Raw genomic sequence first — 24,200 nt, 5'->3', positions numbered from 1 at the left:
AAGTATCAATAAATTAATAGATATGCATTACTGGTCCAACAGAAGTAAAATCTTCCAAAGAAATTTTAATTTGGTATTTAAAAAAAAATCCAAATGTTATCACTATTGATAAATCATCCCCACCTCCTAAAAACATTAATAATGCTTTCGAACAATCTGCTGAGGTACACTAGAAATTGAAAGTTTAATGTTACTAGACCCACTGGATCACTCACTGGAGCTGTTCCTCCCCTCAAGGGCTATGAAAATGTAGTGAGAGAAAGCTGGTTGACCTTGGCCAATTAAGCCAGTACACAATGTTGGATGAAGGGGCAGCCCTGACAGTGCTCTGCTTAAGGGATGTGTGTTTGAGTTCCACAGCCACACTATTGTCAACAAATATTACCCCGGCTGCCTGTTCAGGAGAATCAAAGTGAAAGGAGATACCAAGAGAAAAGGAAGGAAGCACAGGAGATTAATTAATTTTAAAAATGCATTGAGTATGCTGGCCTTCAAGCTCATGCTCTATTGCCTTTCAGGCATCAGCTATATGTGACTATTTGTCTACAGCTTGACAAATGGGACACTAATGATTAAAAGTTTCTGTAGTGAGCAAGCTCCTCTTCCCTAGAGACAAGTTACTAGCCTGTTACTCAGATGTCACAACAAATTAGACGTAACTATAAAGAACTCCTCAGTCTAGTGATTAACCAAAACAGCACTGTCCTGCCAGGTTTAATAGAAATGTATGTTCATGGTATCACAACCATATTTCTGCAACTAGTATTGTAAATGTACCAATTAAATTAGGAGATGGTGTGGCAAAAACTTCCTGTGGCACAGGCTATATAGATGCTAAAATAGTGGAAGATCAACATTAATAGATTTAAGATAGGAGAAACATTCAGCAGGTACAGTCACAGTGGCACAGGGCTCTCACAAAATTGACCCTCTTAGAATAACCTTCCTATTAGAACCCATTTGCTATTTAGTTCTGATGTTTTACTAAGCTGGTGGCTGGAACAATACAGTTTTACAAATATGTCAGTTAGTTAAATGTCAGAAAGCCCATTTTGTTTAAGATAGAAAATTTCTCATTAATCCCAATTACCTCTCTGCTTTATACCGTGGAAAAGAATAGAGTGAGAGTGCACATGTTAAGCAATGTAACTAAGGAGAAGAAGCCAGAAATACAATGCTGATCCGACAGCTGAAACAAGAGGAAACATAAGAAGGAGAAAGAGATGAGAAACGATTCATTTCTAAGGATCTGGAGTCTAGTTTTTTTTTTTCTCTCAGTTACCATTGTGGGGAAATCTTAAAGGATTAAAAAAAAAGATGAAAGCAGTGGAGTTTTCAGAAAATGCAACTCTTCCCAGACGAGCCATGATTAACTGAATTCAACTGTGATTCTAGCAGAGATGACTACTGAAAATGTTAGGAGGTCAGTCTTGATTCAGAAGGAGAAAGCTTTGAACCTAACTGGTCTAAGTTCTATAAGATGCCATTAACAAGTTTCTGTATTAAATAAAGTTATTCCTGATTTTGTAAGTATGATACGAATGTGAGCTTAAAACATTTGAGGTGATACAATGCTTAATGAGACATAGATATTTTATATAGCCTTATTTAATCAGTTCAGGAAGATTGTTCCAAATAAATGAAGCAGTATGAAAACAATTCAGGTTGGGATATCTAGCTTTCTTTTTCAAAGAGGAAACTAGAAATTGTTTAGAAATATATATCTGTGTGTATTTATGTTATTTTTTTCCTAGCCAGTACAATTGTAACTGGCATGAACTTAACAGTAGATATCTTAAAGGCAATTGCTTGGCTTTTTCAAGGAGAAAATGACTGAATAGATATAAGCATAATATCATAAAGTTCAGACAAAATTCTGAATTATTACAGCCGAACACAAGTGCCTGTGCAGCAGCACATGTGCATCCTTTATCTTTTGGCAACTAAAGATGTTATCCAGAGCGATAACAGTGGAAAAGTTACTTCATTTTGATCACAATGCCATCTTTTTAACAATGTAATAATTAATATCACACTTAATTCTGATAATTTGATTGACCACTTCTCTCTTCTATGTTCTCATGCTATGTTCCAATATTGTTAAAATAATTGCTGATGACTTAATTAGCCAGCTAATACGATTCCTGTTGTGTTGATGCTATTACCCTAGAGTGGAGAATCTGTAACTGGAAAATTTAACTTCATCTGTTTGTTTATTGAAGCGTTAATTTTCATGGTATTTTCCTCTTTCAATAATTAAGAAAATCTTCCATGGAGATGGTAGGGATAAAAATTCAGGAAGAAGAAGGGAGACTGGAAAGAGGGATATAGATAATTCTGATTAAGGGTTTGCCTCAGTTTGGGTTTTCCTGCAGAATCACGAGGTCCATTTGGAGTTTAGCAAACTACCACGTGGTGTCAATCCTGTAGTTTCAGCTCTGTCAAATGCAAGATAGAAGGAAGAAGCAGTACCTATTTTACAGAGGATGATCTACAAAGAAAATTTCAAGAAAAGACTAAAATTGCGCTAATTAACAGTCAAGGTCTTGTGACTTTTAACATCATGTTTCATACCTAAAAGGAAAAGGACTTTGAAAAAAAATAATTAGCCTTCTGAAAACTATGCACGTACTCAGCACAGGGGGGAGCAAAATTGCCTGTTGTTTGCATCATTTTAATAATTGTATTTCTTTTAGGAAAAAGAATCAGGGACAGTTGAATAAATATCTTCTTTTTCCATGTGATTTGTATCTATAATGTGACACATCAGGTGTCAATTTGACTGCTATTGCTAAGGGGCTGAAGAGGAGAGATTATAATCATGAGACACCGCTAGGCTGAAAGTAAGACAACAGAAGGCTGTGTATTATCTCTAAATAACAATTATGTGACAAGTAGAAGATGGATGGAAACAGTTCACTGGGTATCCAGTAGTGCAGAACAATGTGCATGGGGATTCAACAGTGTATTTTCTGTATGTAGAAACAGGTAAGAGTTACGGTCTCTAAACTGTTAAATTTTAAGTGATTGATTGTTGCTGACGTTATTTGTGGTGATTTATTTGTACAACAAGTTTGAACAGCATTACCAGCATTCTGGGGCAGTTTGCTAATGTGACATGTATCATGCTCTTTATCTGCACTTTGAGTTATTTTTTAATTAAGGTGAAAAAAAAAATCTGTCACTGTCATTCTTAATACTTAAAAATTGTTTTTTGAGGACTATAAATTTGGTTTCATGTTATTCCCTAAAACATATGTTCACATGTTTCATTGTGTTCAAAAAGATGTAATGAATGATCCATTCCTTGGTACATTTAAGCCTAGAAAACATACCAAGAAGGAGTTGAGAACCAGACCTTGAGTATCTGAGGGATTATGTGATTTATACTGCTGGTCTTTTTTTTTAACATCAAAATTTAAAGGGAGGATGAGGGAGTAGCTACCCATCTCCAATGTCCATCCACACAGCTCCTAAGGATTAATTGACTATATATAGAAAGAGCTGGTGGGGAGAAGAAAGAATATAAAAAGAAAGAATATTAAAAATTAAAACAATTATATATTACTGGAGATTTCATTTTGACTATGGCCTAATTCATGACTGCTGGGAAGTCACTTCCTTCCAACTTCTTCAGTTTTGCCATATAAAGCTGATGAGAACAGTACTGCCTTTGACTTGAGACCTTAGGGTAATAAATGCCGTAGGAGCAAAGGAGCAGGCCCAAGGAAGATCCATCAGTCATATTGTGCCATAGCCATGATGGAATTTACCAAACTTAGGTAGACCCAGTAAAAGCCTTTAAAACTATATTAAGGTACCTAGCACCAAAAGAATATAAAGCAGAGAGGCAGTGCGATGTATCTTAAGTTCAATACATGCAGCCATACAAAGGCAACTCTGTGGACTCTAATTTCTCAGGTTTTGCCACTACAATTCCTGTGACAACAATGGCATGTAAAGGATGGTGAAGGCTGTTAGAAAAGATTGTGTTTTGAAGTATAAACTAGGACTACAGTAGCCTTTTATTTTCATTTCTACACCCAGGAGCCTGAAATTAAATCTTGTTAAATAAATCTTTCTGCTACTAGTAATCCTTCTTGCCGTTAGGAATCAAGGTGAATGAGGGATAAAGTGACAAATTTAAGTTGCTTTCTTTCTTGGAAGTACAAAAAGTCGAGCTGAAACATACATATAAACCCCTTGAGAAACTGATATGCTAATAACTGCTAATAACTGGAGTACTAGTGAGCATTTTCAGCCAAATTACAGAATTTGCTTAACAAGGTCTCTGTTGCTAACTGGTGAGGAAAAACTAAGGACGCGGAGATTTAGCATTGCTCAGATGAAAAAAAAGATAATGTCACTCTTAACACTTGACAGAGCCATATTCCACAAATTTGGATGATCATCATCCTATCATTATTTCTTTTTGTTTGTTTTGATGGATGTCCTATTTATGCCTTCAAAATGCATTAATCTATTGGTTATTGTTGCAGTAGTCATAAAATGAAATCTCCATACAATGCATCAGCCCACTTGGGTGCATGATTCTGGAGTTCACTGCAGGTAACACTGTTCCAGAGTATGACTTTTTATTGTGCTTACCCCTGCAGTGACTTAGGTAAGAAGTAGACTGTGCTGGAGTAACTGTCACACCAGTACCATGAAAATATAGATAAGCTCAAGCATCCTAACATGATTAGAGAACAAGAGAGATATAAAGTTTGAAAGAGAAAAAAAAGGAGAAAAAAAACCCAAACTTTTAAGTCTGTTGAATATTTTGACAGATAAAATAATTTTAATATATAAATATTATATACAATGTTGTGTTTTCCTGAGCATTAAACATTATTTTCCAACACCATACTTTTGATGAGTACATTAGTTAGTCATTACTACAGAATTCTTCTTCCGATTATTAAGAAAAAATCAACTTCTGTTACTGTACATTAAATATATTTCCAGCATAAAAAAAAATTTTTCATAATAATAAGCTGTCCAAATCACAGTTTACCTGTGACTTGGCCTAAATATCTGTCACTGTAACATTGTATATTGCCTGTAGATCACTGATCACAACTGCATAGATTTTTTTTTGACTGGTAAAATATTCAGCAGTGGAGGATGAAGAATTCCAGAACTGATCCTTTTGATCATTCTCTGCAGCCAGTTTTTAGTCCTTTCAATGCACAAAAAGTTAATTTTGAGATTATTCCAATTCTTTTTAACTAGTGTGTGCTTTTGTAAAACATGAATTCTAGGTACATTACAGAAACTTTGTTGTCTTTATCTGTAAAATGAACAATAAAAATCTACCAAGTTAGTTTGACTAGATATATTTTCTTCAAATATTGTTAACTTCATCACATTATACGTTAATTATTGTTAATTATATCTCACTTTTAAAATTGGATATGAATCAAGTCTCATATCAGCCATTGAATTATTTCATCTAAGTTTGAAGCTGATGAACTTGTAATTATGTGGGTCTTCCTGATTACCCTTTCTAATGCTGTAACAAAATTATCTCTAATCCTTGTCTTTGGAAATTACTAATCATAGAATCATAGAATCATTTAGCTTGGAAAAGATCCTTAAGACCATTGAGTCCAACCATTAACCCAGCACTGCCAAGTCCACCACTAAACCGTACCCCTAAGTGCCACATCTGCAAGTCTTTTAAATATCTCCAGGGATGGTGACTCAACTGCTTCCCTGTGCAGCCTGTTTCAACGCTTGACAACCCTTTCAGGGAAGACTCTTTTCCTAATACCCAAACTAAACCTTCTCTGGTGCAACTTGTAACTGTTGTGTCTCATCCTGTTACTTGGGAGAGGAGACTGACACCCATATCGCTTTCTTGTAATGAGGAGCTCAAAACTGGTGAGTGTGGCCTCACCAGTGCTGATTACAGGGAGACTATCACTTCCCTAGTCCAGCTGGCTATACATGTTTCAATCATTCTATAAAGTCAGTAGTATTGATTAAAATAGCTGCAATGCTAATGCTTAAATTCTGAACTAAGTTCTCTGGTAATACTTATTTAGACTGTTTAAATTTATTGCTTTTTACCTTCCACTTTTTTTTCTGCTTTTCATAGAAAATAGCATTGTACAGTGACAATTTTGTGTTATATGTTATAAAGCATAGAACATAAATTTATATGGAGCATTCCAGATTTTTCTACATAAGTATTGATTTCCATTCCTACCTAATAATAGACGAGTGTCAATAGAAGAGCTGTCATTCACAGTCTATTGTTTGGTTGTTTTTTTTTTTAATAAAGGAGAACTCATAGTCAGGCTGAGTTTGGCAAAGGTACTGTGATGTAATATTAAACATTGAATTTGTAGGCAATAAGACCATAATGAGGTGTTAAAAAACAGTCAATATGGATTTGTCAAGAACAAATCATGTCAATTTTTTTTTTCTTTGAAAGTGTGAGTGGTCTAGTGAAAAGAAAGGTATGAAGAAAGGATGAGATGCAAATTTGTGAAGCGTTCCATATTTTTCGAGCAACGGATATCATCTACCTGGACTTGTGCAAAGTTTTTGACACTGTCCCGCACGTCCATCCCCCCACGGCATGGGTTTGATGGATGGACCACTCGGTGGATAAGGAGTTGGCTGGATGGCCGCACTCAGAGAGTGGTGATTAACGGCTCAATGTCCAAGTGGAGACCAGTCACGAGTGGTGTCCCTCAGGGGTCCGTGTTGGGCCAAGCCTTGTTCAATACCTTTGTCGGCGACATGGACAGTGGGATAGAGTGCACCCTCAGCAAGTTCACTGATGACACCAAGCTGTGTGATGCCGTTGACACACTGGAAGGGAGGGATGCCATCCAGAGGGACCTTTGTAGGCTGGAAGTGGGCCCGTGCCAACCTCATGAAGTTCAATCAGGCCAAGGGCAAGGTCCTGCACCTGGGTCATGGCAATCCCAGGCACAAATACAGGCTGGGCGGGGAATGGATTGAGAGCAGCCCTGAGGAGAAGGACTTGGGAGTGCTGGTGGACGAGAAGCTTGACATGAGCCGGCAATGTGCTCTTGCGGCCCAGAAGGCTAACCGCATCCTGGGCTGCATCAAGAGGAGCATGGCCAGCAGGTTGAGGGAAGTGATTCTCCCCCTCTATTCTGCCCTGGTGAGACCCCACCTGCAGTACTGCGTCTAGTTCTGGAGCCCCCAACATAAGAAGGACATGGACCAGTTGGAGAAGGTCCAGAGGAGGGCTACGAAGATGATAAAAGGGCTGAAGCACCTCTCCTATGAGGACAGGCTGAGAGAGTTGGGGCTGTTCAGCCTGGAGAAGAGGAGGCTCCAGGGAGACCTGATAGCTGTCTTCCAGTACCTCAAGGAGGCCTACAAGAAAGATGGGGAGAGGCTGTTCAGTCGGGCCTGTTGTGATAGGACGAGGGGTAATGGTTTTAAAATAGAGGGGGGTAGATTTAGATTGGATATTAGGAAGAAATTTTTTACAATGCGAGTTGTAGAACAGTGGAACAGGTTGCCCAGAGAGGTGGTGGAGGCCCCATCCCTGGAAATGTTCAAGGCCAGGCTGGATGAGGCTCTGAGCAACCTGGTCTAGTCGGGGATGTCCCTGGTCCTTGCAGGGGCGTTGAACTAGATGACCTTTGAAGGTCCCTTCCAACTCTAACCATTCTATGATTCTATGATTTAGCATTTGTGAATGACACCTAACTGCAAGAGATTACAGTCAGTACAGAGCACAGAAGAAGAACCCGAAAGGACAATGGAGAAAAGGCTTCCAATGACTAACACAAAATTCAGCAAATTGCAGACTACTGTACTTGTCAAAACATCCTATTTACAGATAGAATAAAGGAAAATAAGTGATAAACAGCATTCCTCCTTAGAAAAATACTGCTATTAGAGAAAATGTAATGCTTACTAGAATGGAAATTTCCATACTTCAGTTCTGGGGCAAACTAAGACAACTGCTATCTGTAGAGTATGTGAAACTATTACTCCAATTATCAGTAGTGTTAACATCTCAGATAGATAGAATACCATGTCACCTTTGGGTCCTATATTACAAGATGTACAGATGACAACAATAAATCTGTATATAGGATTCAAAACCATGACTTTTAAGGAAAAGTTGAAGAGATTTGGTTGATCTAGCCTCAAGAACAGAAGCCTGATACAGATGAGAATGTTGGTCTTCCATCGTAATTGTAAAATAGGTCATCAATAAAGTGTTTTCAATACTTTACATATGGTAAATTGAATAACTAATAAACTGTATTGGGGAAATATACAAAAATATTAAGGAAAGTGGTCTTATAGAATCATAGAAACATAGAATGGTTAGGGTTGGAAGTAACCTTCAAAGGTCATCTAGTCCAACCCCCCTGCAAGGAGCAGGGACATCTCCAACCAGATCAGGTTCCTCAGAGCCCCATCCAACCAGGCCCTGAACATTTCCATGGATGGGGCATCCACCACCTCTCTGGGCAACCTGTTCCAGTGTTCCACCACCCTCAGTGTAAAATTATTTTTCCTTATATCAAGTCTGAATCTGCCTCCCTCTATTTAAAACCATTACCCCTTGTCCTGTCACAACAGGCCCTACTGAAGAGTCTCTCTCCGTTTTTCCTGTAGGCCCTTAGGTATTGGAAGACCACTGTAAGGTCTCCTCAGAGCCTCCTCTTCTCCAGGCTGAACAGCCTCAACTCTCTCAGGTTGTCCTCATGGGAGAGGTGCTTCAGCCCTCTTATCATTTTCGTGGCCCTCCTCTGGACCATCTCCAACAGGTCCACATCCTGATGTTGGGGGCTCCAAAGTTGGAAGCAGTACTCCAGGTGGGGTCTCACCAGAGCAGAGTAGAGGGACAGAATCACCTCCCTTGACCTGCTGGCCACGCTTCTTTTGATGCAGCCCAGGATGCAGTTGGCTTTCTGGGCTGCAAGGGCCGTTATTAACTGAGTAATGAAATAGGTTATTCTGAAGACCTGAATTTAGAAATTAAGCCCACTGAACATTTTTAAAGACAAGCTAATAATATCTGGCCTTCTCTGGGGGCAAAAGAAGACCTTTAAGGACATGTGTTCTTGAGTTCCTTTTGATCACATTGTTTTTGTTCTTTCTGGAACAGATTTTTTTTTTTTTTATATGAAAATCATGCCAGTGGTAATCAAATATACACAATAATCTAGCATCCTTTCTCAGAAGCCATATTTTTGTTGTATTCTATGCAGTCTCTTTAAAGAGCATATATATGAGAAAGATATTTCGTTGGTCTTCACACATTTCAGTGACTGATTACATTTCATATATGTCAAATGTGACTATATTGGCTATACACACTGGTAATGACAATGTAATATTTGTATCCTTCAATACAAAATCTGTCCTGACAGTACACTTACCTTTTCTACCATATTTTAGTTATTGTCTGTGTGAATAGTTACAATAAAGAAAATATTTGAAAATTTATCGCTGTAATTAAATCTGAACAAAGACAAATATGTGATTGGTAGAATTTTGTTTCAGGTAAGTGAGCAGTAGATACAGAGCCCCCAGAGCAGAAAAGAAGCAATTTCATTGCTAGCTGATAAATTGACAATATCTGTTTGCTCTATGTGGGTGCATTACAATGCTACAAATAAATTACCTTCATTAAATATTTTTTTTGAGGATTAATGAGCACTGATAAGCTGCCACAGCAGCACAAAGAACTGCGCCAAAATTGTTTATCTGGTTGTGGTGGGAGGCTGGAGGAACAACTCATTGTTATCATTCATCTTAGCTAAAAAGAAGGCTTCCCCCTTCTGAATGTGAAGTGTTCTCCATCATTAGGAGGTGCTGCATATAGCACCCTTATTCTGTGCTTGGTATGCAGAATATCCAAATAGACAGTGTGATGATAAAGGTTGAAACTGGGCTTGAGATAAAAAAAAAGGTTTCATATTTTCAGCAGTGGTGATTTAGGCATATATTTTTCCCTGATACTTTATTTTGTTAAATAGAATATTTCTGAATGGTTAAGCGAAGACATCATGCAAATTCCATTGTTTATGACTACATAATGTAACTTCGGCCTGTAATCTTCAGTGCACTTTTTACTGCTTTTTTAATCAATCAAAAAAAAAAAAAAGAGAAGAAACAACTTCTTTAGAGTTACTAAATTTGCCAGATTACCTCAGATTTTGGCTGTCATCAGGCATGAGTACCGTTTATTCATCAAGTACTGCCATCTTGTGGAATTGGAGTAATCAGAGGAAATCCTAAACAGCGGATGAGAAACATATTTTTCCCAGTAGGATACTGAAGGAGATGGAGTACTATATCTTCTCTGCATCACAGAAGGAAGACACAAAGCAGACTTATTTCTTGTACGAACAGCATAACTCCACAAAAGTTCAATTATGGGGTATATGTTTTCATGCTTTGCACTTGAAGATGCAATATTTAACCATTGTATGGACTCTACATTTAGGTTTTAGGTGGTCTTCAATGAGTTTTTATGGCAGCTTTCTTGTTACATCTTCACTTACCACCTAAAATACCACTTAGAATTTAAAAAATCTAATAATTTGGGATGGAAGGGACCTTTAAAGGTCATCTAGTCCGACCTCCATGCAATAAGCAGGGACATCTTCTTAGCTGACAGGACTGATGAAAAGGCTGTCCGGAAACTGCATGTTAAAAGGACAAAACAAGCAATTTCTCTGGAGAAAAGCCTTGAAGCAAATCTGGGAAACATTCAGGCGCTAACAAACACAGGACTGAATATGTGGTGCTATCTGAATGCCTCCAGCACAGCTCTCATTATAATACTTGAGGTTATTTTTTACTGACCCACAATGACAGAAAAACTTTTGCATTACCAAGGTACTGACATTTTCTGCATCAGAAAGATATCTCCAAAAGCATAATATAGCACTAATAAAAATGCTGATATATCGGTATTTCAGCTTCATCCATTATGGGAAGTACGTCACGTTGTGACAGTTCAGGAATTAGTGTAGTGAAATGGAGAAATATAGATATAGAAAAATCATTTAAGAAATTATAGTAAATAAAATTTCACACCATAAATTCCTTTTGTCAGAAAATGAATGCTGTCTTCTCACTACTTTATCATCAAGTGACACAGATTTTCACCTACATAGCCCACTAAAATGTACTTAATAAAACACAGAAACAGATTGAACATTTGGAAGGCTTTCCAGATGACCTTCAGAAAACAGATACAAAACCCCTCGGAGACAATTTTTTGGTAAACAAGGCTGGTCATTCATAAAAGGAAATACCAGTTTTGCAATTACCAAAATTAGTTAAATAATTTTCACACCAAGACTTTGCATATAACAGAACTTACGAGCAGAAGAGTCCTCCAGCCCAGGCCGCAGGAGAAAGTCAGTTTACAACTGGCTCTATAATTGATAATTTCTCTGTCTTTTTACACTCTGTTTCTGTTTTTGTTGATGAATAGTATCTGTGAAGATTTTTTTCTGTGTTGGTAGTCAACTGTAATTTCCAGGAAGGGCTCTGCATCATCTCTGTGGTTTCAGCATAGGTGTCACATTAAAAATAAAATAGATGGGCATAAAAATAAGTTCGCATATATTCTGTAAAAATACTCTGAACTTCTATATACTGCAGTATTCACAGTTTCCTACTTTCACTTAATTTTTTTTCCCCTATTGAAAGCAAAATGAGTACAGCATGGAGAAACCATTTACTCAGTCTTTTCTCAAAAGGAGATTACTTCAGAATGTTCATATCTAGAGTAATTATTTCCTGATTTTACAGCTGTACCTTGATTTATTTAGATTTTGGTAGCACTGACTTTTAGCTTCAAAATCCCTTGAAGCTCATCATTATTTACCTGTCAGACTTGAGATGCATCTCTGAGGCTTAGTATCCTATTAAAATGTTAGTACAATGACAGTTGTGCTTTGTACTTAGCCAAATGACACTGGTTCTAAAATCTTTTAACGTAAACCATTATAGGAAAATATAGACTTGTAGTTCGCTAAGAACTGCAGTGAGCTGTGTAGAAAAAGGACCAGTGTCAACTGCTCGGTCTTAGGTTTCATCTTCCAAAATTCAGAAAGTTCACGCAGCAGTTTACCGTTTTCTAAGAGTGGGAATTCAGATCATATTTAAATACAAGTCTCTTTTCTGGTAGTTTTTCATGTGCTCCTGTGCTGAACTGCTGTGGGACTTGTGGCTTGTAATTATATTCACTGTTGTTTTCTATATTCACAACTATATTATATTTTCTATATTCATATAGTTCTTTTCTATATTCACAACTATATTCATTGTTGCTTTAGAATATTTTACTGTGCATGTACTATAAATGACAGACTTGTCTATATATAGACAGCAATATTATAAATGTTGATTCTCCATCATTCTCTCTTTATTAGTTATTTTTACATGTCACTGCAATCATTTGGGTATTCTCTTATGCATGATACTGCCAGGGGCGGGGGGGGGAACAAACAAAACAAACCAAAACAGAACAAAACCTCAGGTTTTGTACTTGCACAGCCTTCATTAGCAATTCTGTGATTGTAAATTTTAATTTTGCTGGCATACAAACTAGGAACATTCAGAGTCCCATAATATGAACACCAATGCATGTTTCATCCTCTACCATGGCTGAAAATTTAGAAGTGAGAGACATTTGTACAATGGATCAATGTCAAGGTACACCCATTATTCCATAATTGCAGTCATTCCCTTAACACCCTTTTGTAAAATCACTTCTGCAAGATCATCCATCTATTTCTGTCAGCTAAAAACTTGGGTCCCCAAATCCCAAGCCAGCTGTGGTTATTTCTGATTGTTCTGCATAGCATACATTGGAAATTGCAGAGTTTCCCTGAGATATTTCCACTGAAGGCTATGCATACTTTATGGGACGTAACCCTCAAAATTATACTTAAATATATGTTGAACTCATTAACTAGGTCTAATAGGAGAGAAAGTTAATAAAGTGCGTAAGGGGCTTTTCTCCTGCAAGGTTCAGAATTCCAGACCAATGTCAAATCTGAACATTCAGATGCAAAGTCTTCAGGTATCTGAAAGTGTTTTCCCAATGTTTTGCTTCTTAGAAATGAAAAATAGGAGTAATTCCTTCAATGGCAATGGGTTGACAATGATCAAGAAGTAAACTGTTAGCACTTTTGCCTGTGCTTTGGAGTTTGGGCTCCTGTCTGGAATACAGATGCTGTAGATATGCACAAATAAAAGCATTAACTGTAACTAAATAGCATAAATTATTTGTCAGAAGTTCTGTTACTGTTTTTCTCAGTACCCTTTCCTGACACACATTCATCCATCACTCCGTTTTTACAGCAAAAATAATTTAGAAGGTGACAAAATGACAGTATCCCCCCCCCCCCAGATTCAGCACTGGCAAAGACTAAGTATTCTATTTCCTTAAAGGCACAAAAATTTATTGCCTGAAATCTGTTCCTTAGGAGTAGTTCTAAGTAATCAATGAATAATTACCTCTGTGTGTGTATTTAGGGTACAAATGGAAAAAATTATATTCTACGTGAACTAACAATGAACATGCAATGATGACAATTTTACATTTGGTTTGAACTACTTTTAAGCCACAGCAATTAGTGAGACTGATTGCTTTCCATTTGAACTGGTAACAGGTGTCTTCAATTAAAGCCTATGCATTTTCCTTGAACTTGTATCTTCATCATCACTTTGTAGATTTTTTGCTGCTATGAAACATTTTTGCCAGATAAGACATCATAGCAAAATGTGGCAATGAAATTTTCAGGGAGAAATATTTTGGACTAATTAGTATTTTGCCTGAAACATAATAGAAGAGGAAGGAAATTTTGAACACTCAAAGAGCTCTTTGTGAGCTCAGGGTCCTGTGTAACCACTCAGAATTACAATTAGATCTTAGAAAGGTTTTAAGCAAAAAGTCAATGTATGCAGCTTAATTCTGTGTTTTGGAGAAGTCTTTCCCTACTGTCAGGTAAACATGTTTAGTCCTTTAACGTAGCATTTTTGTGCTAATACCATCCATTTTCCATAAGAAAGTTTTCATCTAACTTCAAGACTGAACTTCTTCAAAATTAATCCAGAACATCTTGCATCTCTGCATCAATGCTTGCAGTGTTGGCTTAGATTGGTTAAAAAACTAATTGTTGTGATTTTCCATTCCTTCCTGACCACCATATCAGGGAATGGTACGACACAGGGATAGAAAGGACAGATCAGTTGGAATTTCTAATGCTTTCCATACTGTTAAACTTCACACCTGGCTATGGCAGATGTTTAGCTAGGATGTTAATGTGTTTCACACTTCTTGTACAGCTCTACCAGTTCCTCTTCTATCATTAGAAGAAAAGCACACAGAAAAATTTGAATCTTGAGGCGTTTCCTCTCACCTCTTTGACTCTTTCCTTTTCCAACTAACTTTTTATCAATAAAACATTTGGACTGTAGCAGGAATAAAAGTATGAGAGAACCAGACTGACATATACGCAATTACTGTCTTTATTTCGCTACTGAAGCTGAGAGTAGTCACATAAGAAATCTGAGTATAAAAACTTGGAACTTGGTATACTAATGGAGCAGTTTGCATCTTGTAGCAGTAGTAGTGACTTTATATACATGAACTAGCTTTGTCTTTTCTGATTTTGTTGTCATTTCTTTAAAGACTATCACAGGGGGGAGATTACAGAAGAAATTGCCTTATAGATAATGTGTCAGTTTAAATAGTAAAGAATATTTTTTTAAAGAGTGAAGACAAAATGGAAGAGTGGAAGTTAAGATTGAAAGGAGAACAACATGTAAAAAAGTATACATAAGGTTAAAGCTTTTAAGTCTGAATTGGTGGAACTCCACATGAATAACTCCCTGGAAGAAATTCCCTGCTAAATCAGAATCTCATTAGCTTTATTGATACTTCTAATGCAAAGACATTAGTGTATCTAAGTTTTTTTAGTCTCATAGAGACTAATAAGAAATAATCTTTTTTTCTCAACCAGTTATTGTGAGTATAAAGGGAAAAGTATATGTTTTCAGGTGAACAGAATGATTTGTGAGATAAAAATGAGAACCAAGGCACTGGCTTTAATTACCTTTTTATGAAATCAGTTTGATTAGTCTTTGATCCATCAGATTATGAAGTAAAGCAGTTGGTAGCTTTGATTTAAGATTGTAGGGATTTAAGATGCATATAGGAAGAGTTCTGAGATTCTTCAGTGAAGCAAATCTAGAAGGAGATAGAAATGTAGTGTTACTAGAATCTGCTGATTTTAGAAACAGATGTTCAGAATTAAAAACTGTTCATACACACATATGAAAAATTCATCCCTTGCTCTGTAGGACGCATCTTGCTATAGTTCACTGAAATTTTGAACAAGTAGAGAAAATAATGTTTATATGTGATGGTTTAGCCCAAGTTACCACACAGTTTCTCACTCACCCTCCCCCTCCCCAGCAGGATGGGGGAGAGAATTGGGAAGAAAGGAAAACTCATGGGTTGAAATTAAAACAGTTTCCTAAAATAGCAAAGGAAAACTACAATTATAATAGAATATAAGGATATTAAAATAGACAAAATGAACAATGTACGGTTTCTCACCACCCGATGTCTCAAAGACCAACACAGCCCGTCCCAAGCAGCGATCACTGAAACAAAACCAAGCGGCAAGCAAAGGAGCAAAAGTGAGCCAGCAAGGTAGAGGGAATGATGCCAACAAGCGAGAGAAAGGTGGAAGAGGAAAATGGATGCATAGGATGCCTCCTCCCATGGCCAAGGCCCACTTATATACTGAGCATGACGTTTATGGCATGGGATACTCTCTTTGGCCAGTTTGGGTCAATTATTCTGGCTGTCTTTCTCCCAGCTTCCTGCATCTGCACATCAGTGAGACCTGGAAAGAGGACAGTGTTCTTGGTGTCATTAACAACAACTGGTATCATCAGGGTGTTTTATCAACATTCTTCACACACGAAATCCAAAACGCACCGGCTACTTGAAAGGAAAATTAACTCCCTGCTGAAACCAGGGCATAGAATTATAGAATCATAAAATGGCTTGGGTTGGAAGGGACCTTCAAAGGTCATCTAGTCCAACCCCCCTGCAAGGACCAGGGACATCCCCGACTAGATCAGGTTGCTCAGAGCCTCATCCAGCCTGGCCTTGAACATTTCCAGGGATGGGGCTTCCACCACCTCTCTGGGCAACCTGTTCCAGTGGTCTACAACTCGCATTGTAAGAAATTTTCCTAATATCCAATCTAAATCTACCTCTCTCTATTTTAAAACCATTACCCCTCATCCTACCACAACAGGCCCCTACTGTCCTCTCCCCATCTTTCTTGTAGGCCCCCTTGAGGTACTGGAAGACCACTATCAGGTCTCCCTGAAGCCTCCTCTTCTCCAGGCTGAACAGCCCCAACTTTCTCAGCCTGTCCTCATAAGAGAGGTGCTCCAGCCCCCTGATCATCTTTGTGGCCCTCCTCTGGACCTTCTCCAACTGGTCCATGTCCTTCTTATGTTGGGAGCTCCAGAACTGGACACAGTACTCCAGGAAGTGCCAGATCAGACAGTACTCCAGGTGGGGTCTCACCAGGGCAGAGTAGAGGGGGAGGCCACACTCCTCTTGATGCAACCCAGGATGCGGTTGGCTTTCTGGGCTGCAAGGGCGCGTTGCTGGCTCATGTTGAGCTTCTCATCCAGCAGCACTCCCAAGTCTTTCTCCTCAGGACTGCTCTTGATCCATTCTCCGCCCAGCCTGTATTTGTGCCTGGGATTGCCATGACCCAGGTGCAGGACCTTGCACTTGGCCTGGTTGAACTTCATGAGGTTGGCACGGGCCCACCTCCAGCCTACAAAGGTCCCTCTGGATGGCATCCCTCCCTTCCAGCATGTCGATGGCACCACACAGCTTGGTGTCATCAATGAACTTGCTGAGGGTGCACTCTATCCCACTGTCTATGTCGCCGACAACGATGTTGAACAGGGCTGGGCCCAACATGGACCCCTGAGGGATGCCAGTCGTGACTCGTCTCCACATGGACATTGAGCCGTTGACCACCACTCTCTGAGTGCGGCCATCCAGCCAACTCCTTATCCACCGAGTGGTCCATCCATCAAACCCATGCCTCTCTAGAGAGAAGGATGTCGTGCGTGTCAAAAGCTTTGCCCAAGTCCATGTACATGATATCCGTTGCTTGTCCCTTGTCCACCGGTGCTGTCACCCTGTCACAAAAGGCCACCAAATTGGTCAGGCACGATCTGCCCTTGGTGAAGCCATGTTGGCTGTCACCAACCACCTCCTTGCTCTCCATGTGCCTTAGCATGGTTTCCAGGAGAATCTGCTCCATGACCTTGCCAGGCACAGAGGCGAGGCTGACCGGCCTTAGTTGCCCGGGTCCTCCTTGTTTCCCTTTTTAAAAATTGGGGTTATGCTCCCTCTCTTCCAGTCATCGGGGACCTCACCAGACCGCCACGACTTCTCAAATACAATGGCCAGTGGCTTGGCAACTTCATCCGCCAGTTCCCTCAGGACCCGCGGATGGATCTCATCAGGTCCCATGGACTTGTGCACCTTCAAGTTCCTCAGATGTTCCTGAACCTGCTCTTTGAGTACAATGGGCAGCTCTTCATCCTTGCAGTCCCTGCTTGTGCCTTCCACAGCTTGGGTGGTGAGACAAGAGCCCTTATCGGTGAAGACTGAGGCAAAAAAGTCATTGAGTACCTCAGCCTTCTCCATGTCCTGGGTAACCAGAACACTGGTTTCCTTCTGGAGGGGGCCTACATTCTCCTTGGACTTTCTTTTGTCCCCTACATACCTATAGAAGCTTTTCTTGTTGCTTTTTATATACGTCAGGGCTTTAGCCTTCCTCACCCAATCTCTGGCCACTCGCACAGCCTCTTCGTAGTCCTCCCAGGCTACCTGTCTCCGTTTCCACCCTCTGTAGGCTTTCTTCTTCACTTTCAGTTGATCCAGGAGCTCCTTGTTCATCCACGCAGGCCTCCTGGCCTTTTTGCCTGACATTATATATTATTTCTGACTTGATCTGGAATATTAGAAAGGGGAATTACCTAATATTTTCTGGGTGATTTCTGAGTCTTTTGAATAATGTAATTATTTTTTTTTTAGCTAAATCTGTCCTGTGGACTTAATGCTTATGTTGTTTCCAGAATTCCAAAAAGAGAAAAAAAAATTCTTCTCTTGTAAAAAAAAATGAACAAAACAAACAAAGAAACAGAAAGGTTAAAACACTTTTAGCATTTGTTTTTTTCCAGGTTTTTGAAATAAAGGTAATGAACATTTACTGAGTGTAACCATTAACATTCCACAATATTTTTTCCATAATTGCTTTTTCTTATTTTTTCTCTTTTCCTTTAGAGATCATCTATAGCTGGGTATTTAATGAATTCCCATCTTTTGTGGCAGAAGATAGCAGACGCTTCATCTCTCAGGAGACAGGCAATCTGTACATCTCCAAGGTGCAAACATCTGATGTTGGCAGCTATATATGCCTGGTAAAAAACACAGTGACAAATGCCAGAGTTTTGAGTCCTCCTACACCTCTGACACTGAGAAATGACGGTAAGAAAAACATTTTTTCTAGGTACCGCATGGAAGCAAAAATACTAAGCCAAAAATACTGTAGATAATTTAAGAACCATTTTTTAATTGTTTTTCAATATTTGCATGCATTTAGGATAGGAATCAGCAAAGGAAAGGTATTGAAGGAGACAATTTCATTCAAAACATCTAACAGTTGTGAGAATATTTAGACCTCTGAAGGCTGAGGTGCAATCTGACATTTCCTGATACATTTTGTTTAGAACAGTTACTCCTTGCTATCCTGGTGTTCTGCTACTGACAGAGAAGCAAATCTCCTTTCTCAGTAATATCTATTTCTTGAGGGGTCAGCTCAGTTGCCTCAACCCAAATGGCTATTGCCACACTGAGATACCCTCAGGCATCTGAGATATCCATGCGGGACTGAAAATATCACATAGGGGATGTAGACCAGCAGCAGTATGCCAGGAGATACATATTCATACATCTTAGATGAAACAAGGCACACATGGTTAGACAACCAGACAACCAGGTCGTACTACTTGAAACTTTACCTGTTGCAGTACTAAAGACCTGTTACACTTCCAAACTCCAATTCAATGCACTAATTAAGTACCACTAAGAACACTACAATAGCATTGATTACAATGATAGTTAGTTACCCAGGTAGTTTGAATTTTATCAAGGCATATAACTGCAGTATTTTTCTCTGTAAATAAGTACTTAAAACTTATTATAAAAAAAAAGGCATAGGATTTCTTTTCCCCAAAAATAAAAAAAAATATTTTCCAATAACACTTCTTGTGGAGCAGTATGACATTTCAATATAAATTATATGTAACTCTGATTCTGTTGGAATATCTGCCTATAGAGGCAACTGTGTTATTTGCTCTTTTGCAGCGAAAAGATTCATATTTATTACTGTTGTAGTTTATCTCCCACTCGGGACTAAGCCCTGTGCAGTTGCTCACTCACCCTCCCCACTCTCTAAAGGAATAGAGGAGAGTTAATATGGCAAAAGGCTCGAGGTTTGAGATAGGGACAGGGAGAGATCATTCAAGTTACCGTTATGGGCAAAAGAAAATTGACTCAGGGAAACCAAATTCAATTTATTTACAATAAAACCAAAGCAGGATAATGAGAGAGAAAAAAAAACCCAGATGTTATGAACACCTTCCTTCCATCCCTCCTCTCTTCCTGGGCTTAGTGTCATTCCAGACTATCTTCACCTCCTTCCCCTGAGCAGCACAGAAGGGGAATAGTGAATGGAGGTTGCGGTCAGTCCATCACACGTTTTTTCCACCGCTCCTTCCTCCTCAGGCGAAGAAGTCCTCACATTCCTCCTCTGTTCCAGTGTGGGGTTCCTCCCAGAGGCTACAGTCCTTCATGAGCTGCTTCAACATGGGGTCCCTTTCCACGGGGTGCAGTCCCTCAGGAAATGGCTGCCCCAGCAGGCCCTCCACAGGCCACAGCCTCCTTCAGGAATCCACCTGCCCCAGCGTGGGGTCCTCCATGGGCTGCAGGTGGATCTCTGCTCCTCCGTGGGCCTCCATGGGCTGCAAGGGGACAGCCTGCCTCACCACGGGCTGCAGGGGAATCCTGGGCAGGAACAGCATTACTCCTGCCCGACCTGCTTCACTGATCTTGGTGTCTGCAGCTGTTCCTCTCACAAGAAATTCTTCACAATTGGCTCAGACAGACGCCTCTCAGGTTCTCTTCACATCTAATCTCTTCTCCTCTTTTCTCTCACCTGAGTTGGGCTGAGTTGGGCCCAGATGGTCTCCTGGCAGGTGGCCAGAGGGTGAGGGCCACAAGGCCCATGAGGGTCACACCTCTCCCTCTCTGCCAGCCCTTCTATTTTATTTTTCCCTTCTTAAATATGTCATCGAAGAGCTGTTATCACTGTCGCCAGCTGGCTCAGCCTGGCCAGTGGTGCCCTGCACTGCCCCTGTGCCCTGGAGTCCACTGGACAAAGGGGAAACTTTTGGCAACTTCTCACAGAAGCTGCCACTGTAACTCTCCTCTTGCTACACAAACGAAGAGCAATTACATTATAATTTCTTTCTGGGTTTGTTTTCTGTCAAAATAATGTTATTTTTTATAATAATATTTAATGATTCCTTAAGTGCCTGTGTTGTCCTTTTTTCCAAAATGTTCCGCATTTAGTGATGCTTTCTAGTTCTTCAGAAATACATTTCAGTAATTCAGCATATATGAATCCATACTTAGATAAATCAGAGAAAGAGAGATTGAGAAAGAGACTCTGAGGCTTTTGTCTTGCTTATAGCTTTTTCTAGAACTAAGACTAGTGCTGTGCTGTAGAAGCCTTACAAAAGCTAGACTTAAACACAGATGACTTAGATTAACAGAGTAAGCAAAAAATGTGTTCACAGGTTAAAATGAAATTAAGTTAATGTTTATTCATTGTAACAAGTTGAAATTTCAGTCTGCACAGCATGCAACCTCTGCAGCCAAAGCTGCACATTTTACTGTATCATTTGCTGTTTTCTTTTGCTGGTTTAGTACCTGTGCTGATTATACTTTCACCTGTTTAGTTTTACTGAATTCACCATAGCAGACATGATCTTTTCAATATCAAACTTTAAAAATTAAAAAACCCAAACATTGACTGTATTTTTGTTTGACAAAAAAGATAGAATTTTATCGTCATACTTGTTATTCATATGTTACTCTATTCTTTCTTTATGACACTTCTTCATGCTTTTATTGGGTTCCAGTTTTGTGTGGAAATTTAACAAATTAATTATCCATATCGTACTAACAGCACGTATGTATGTAGACCCACAATAGTGTAAGAAATGGAGAGAGTAAATAAGAACTAAGGCAGCAGTCTACATCACTGAGCTAAGAAACAAAATCCGTGAAGCAAAACTGCACAGATTTTCTTAAATGTCAAGTACGTAGTATATACCAGCCTCAAGCAAATGTGTGTTTCACAGCTGGCTGTCATACAACTGAGATAATCCAACCTTCTGAACTGTGCTGGAGTACTGGGGAGGTATTTGCCCGTAGATGAACTGCTCCTCAGCAATTTCCTAATTTTTTTTTTCACATGCATGAATTTCTACTAGGCTTCCATTTCTTAATTTTTATCCGTTGGGATTTCTGAAGAGCCCCTTTACTGTAATGGACTTCTTTAGTATTTCTTAGTAAATTACTTGTTTTCCTGTATGACTGAGCAAGTTTCTCAGTGAAGAGACACAAACTTTCTGCCTAACCTCACACTCTCAATAAATCTACCTTGAAAAAAACATTCGGGAAAATTCTGGTTGCTAAATTATATTTATTATTTAAGACACCTGCCTTGTTCTGCCTACTCCACAGAATGCAATGAATATGGGCCTTTTGAAAACAACCTGGAATCACAATTAAAATATTCCATTAATGGTACTGTACTTCTTTATAGAAACTGTTTTAGGTTATATTGCCTTGTCCATTGACAAATATTAAATGGTGAAGACAGAATTTTAAAAATACATATAGATAATACTCCAAAATATAGGATAATATAGCTGCTGAAAAGAGGTGCTTATTAGAGTTAAACAAGATTAGAGTAATTTGTGGAGAAAGAAACAGCTGAGAATGAACTCTAATAAGAAAGTGAGAAACTAAGAATAGCATTAAAACAAACATCCAAGTACCTGAAAATTTAATTGACACTATGTTGCTGAGTTATGCTACATGACTTTGAATATGCCTTTTGAAGCTTTTTTATTATAAAATTCATTGAATGACTTTCAACTTTTCAAGTATTCACTTAAGTTTAAAAATCATACAGCTTTCAGAGTTCTAATGGTTGGCATCACAGCCGACGTTTTCCTACTCAGTCAGTACATTTTTCAGAAACCACAGGAAGAGCCTGTGGTTTTAAACAGCTTTTACAAATCACACTATGTATAAAAAAGAATATATGCAGCCTGTATTCTGTGGACATATGTATCATTAACTCAAAAATATTCTGCTTCATATATTTATCATTGGATTTGGATGTATAGACAGTACCTGTACCCAGGGGACTGGACAGCTTCTGACAAAAAACTCTTCTGTGACAACGTTGGTCTCTATTTATCTGAGGAAGAAATGGAATAACATTAATGCTTTCTGTTCAACTCTGCATGAATGTAGGAGCTTCCTGGGCTTTTATTAATCTTTTATTTCTTTAGTGATGTGTCTCAAAGGGAAACTTAGCTCCTTGATATGAAGCAAATTAAATAAAAACATCAAGAAATCCTTCAATGGATTCTGAATAAAATGAATACCTCATTTGTTCAGATGTCCTTGGCAATCAGTCATTTCATACAATTCAATTTCACTTCAAGCTGGGTTATAAAAACACTCTAAAATTCTATCTGAAGAGATAAAATGTTTTAGCAGGAAAAAAAATATGCATAATTTTATTAACTGCCTTCATAATGCATTAGAAACTTTGAAGAATTATTTAATAACTGTTTACAAATAATAAACATGGTTGTTAAAATGAGTCTTTACAGGCTTGGATGCTGATTGGGAGCAGTAAATTATCTTGACTAATAAAAACAACAGAAAGCCTCTTCAAATTTAGGAAATAGAAACCTAGGGAGTATAAAACATCTGATGCTTGACAGAATAATGCAGTTGTTTCAAGTTCACACATTTTCATTCCAGTTTTTCTTTCTTTTTTTTAATCTTTTTATTTCTCTTGAAAAGATGTTAACTTTAACATTATTACTGCACAGGAGAGAATTAAGTAATTCTTCATTTTATCTCTGTGTTGATACTGCCTAATGCCTTTGCTATGGTGAAATTTTCAGAAAAAGAGAACTCATACTATTTCAGACATTAGAGGACATTAGAACAAATTAGTTTATACCTCAACAGAGGTCAGTGTATCTGACCACACATATTCTCGTGTAACTGAATGCAGACCTTGACCTTCAAACATTTTTCCATGTCATCATAGTTCTGTGAACTGAATCTTGTCTGTCCTAATTCTCTTGATCAATTCTATGTGATTAATAGTCTCACATAATAATAGAATATACAGTTATCAAGGTATTAAGGATATTCATTTCTACTTTTCCATGATGGAATGTGTTCTGTATCTGCTTATTCAGATTGAACTCTGGGATAAGTTGTTAGAACATCGCTGGGTTATCTGAAGATCTCTTTTGCAATATTAAGAAAAGTTTGTAAGAATTCATAGTAATTTCCCCAACGGTGGAAATTAGGCAATAAAAAGGGCTAATATGGCATAGTAAGGTAATAAATAATGCATAAAAATAAAGATAAAGCAAAATCAACAGTTTTACAGACATGGATTATTTCCATCCCTGAAGAATGCTGATAATTGTTAATTAACATTGAAAAGATTTGCTTAAAGATTAGCCCTAAAGTTTAAGATCTGTTAGATTTCCCCTTCCAGAAATGCACAGATTTTTTTTTTCTACTTTTTACTAGTTTTGTGTTCTAGTATATTTATTCATACGGAGATTAATTTTAGAAGTGGTAAAGCATACCTGGATTGTAATGGGAGTTGAAAATACTTAACCAGCTGTGACTGAATCCTGCCATGTTTTCTGGAGTTTCCAACCTTGTAGGCTGCCTCTTTCATGTGGGTTATATTGCAAGATAAATAACTTAC

At 38.4% G+C, this 24,200-nt stretch overlaps 1 protein-coding gene across 3 annotated transcripts in view; it reads left to right on the top strand.

Moving 5' to 3' along the window:
• Positions 1-24,200, top strand: part of CNTN5 (contactin 5) — a 674,955-nt gene that overhangs the window by 476,534 nt on the left and 174,221 nt on the right. For all 3 annotated transcript variants that reach the window (XM_086739601.1, XM_086739602.1, XM_086739603.1), the window contains one exon: positions 18,377-18,580. In XM_086739601.1, coding sequence (XP_086595727.1) covers positions 18,377-18,580 — 204 coding nt within the window. The remainder of the gene's footprint in view (positions 1-18,376; positions 18,581-24,200) is intronic.

Source organism: Chlamydotis macqueenii, chromosome 1 (assembly GCF_036417535.1).
Source record: "Chlamydotis macqueenii isolate bChlMac1 chromosome 1, bChlMac1.mat, whole genome shotgun sequence".
Taxonomy (NCBI): domain Eukaryota; kingdom Metazoa; phylum Chordata; class Aves; order Otidiformes; family Otididae; genus Chlamydotis; species Chlamydotis macqueenii.
Note: the sequence above shows the minus strand (reverse complement) of the source record. Positions and strands in the feature narration are given on the sequence as shown.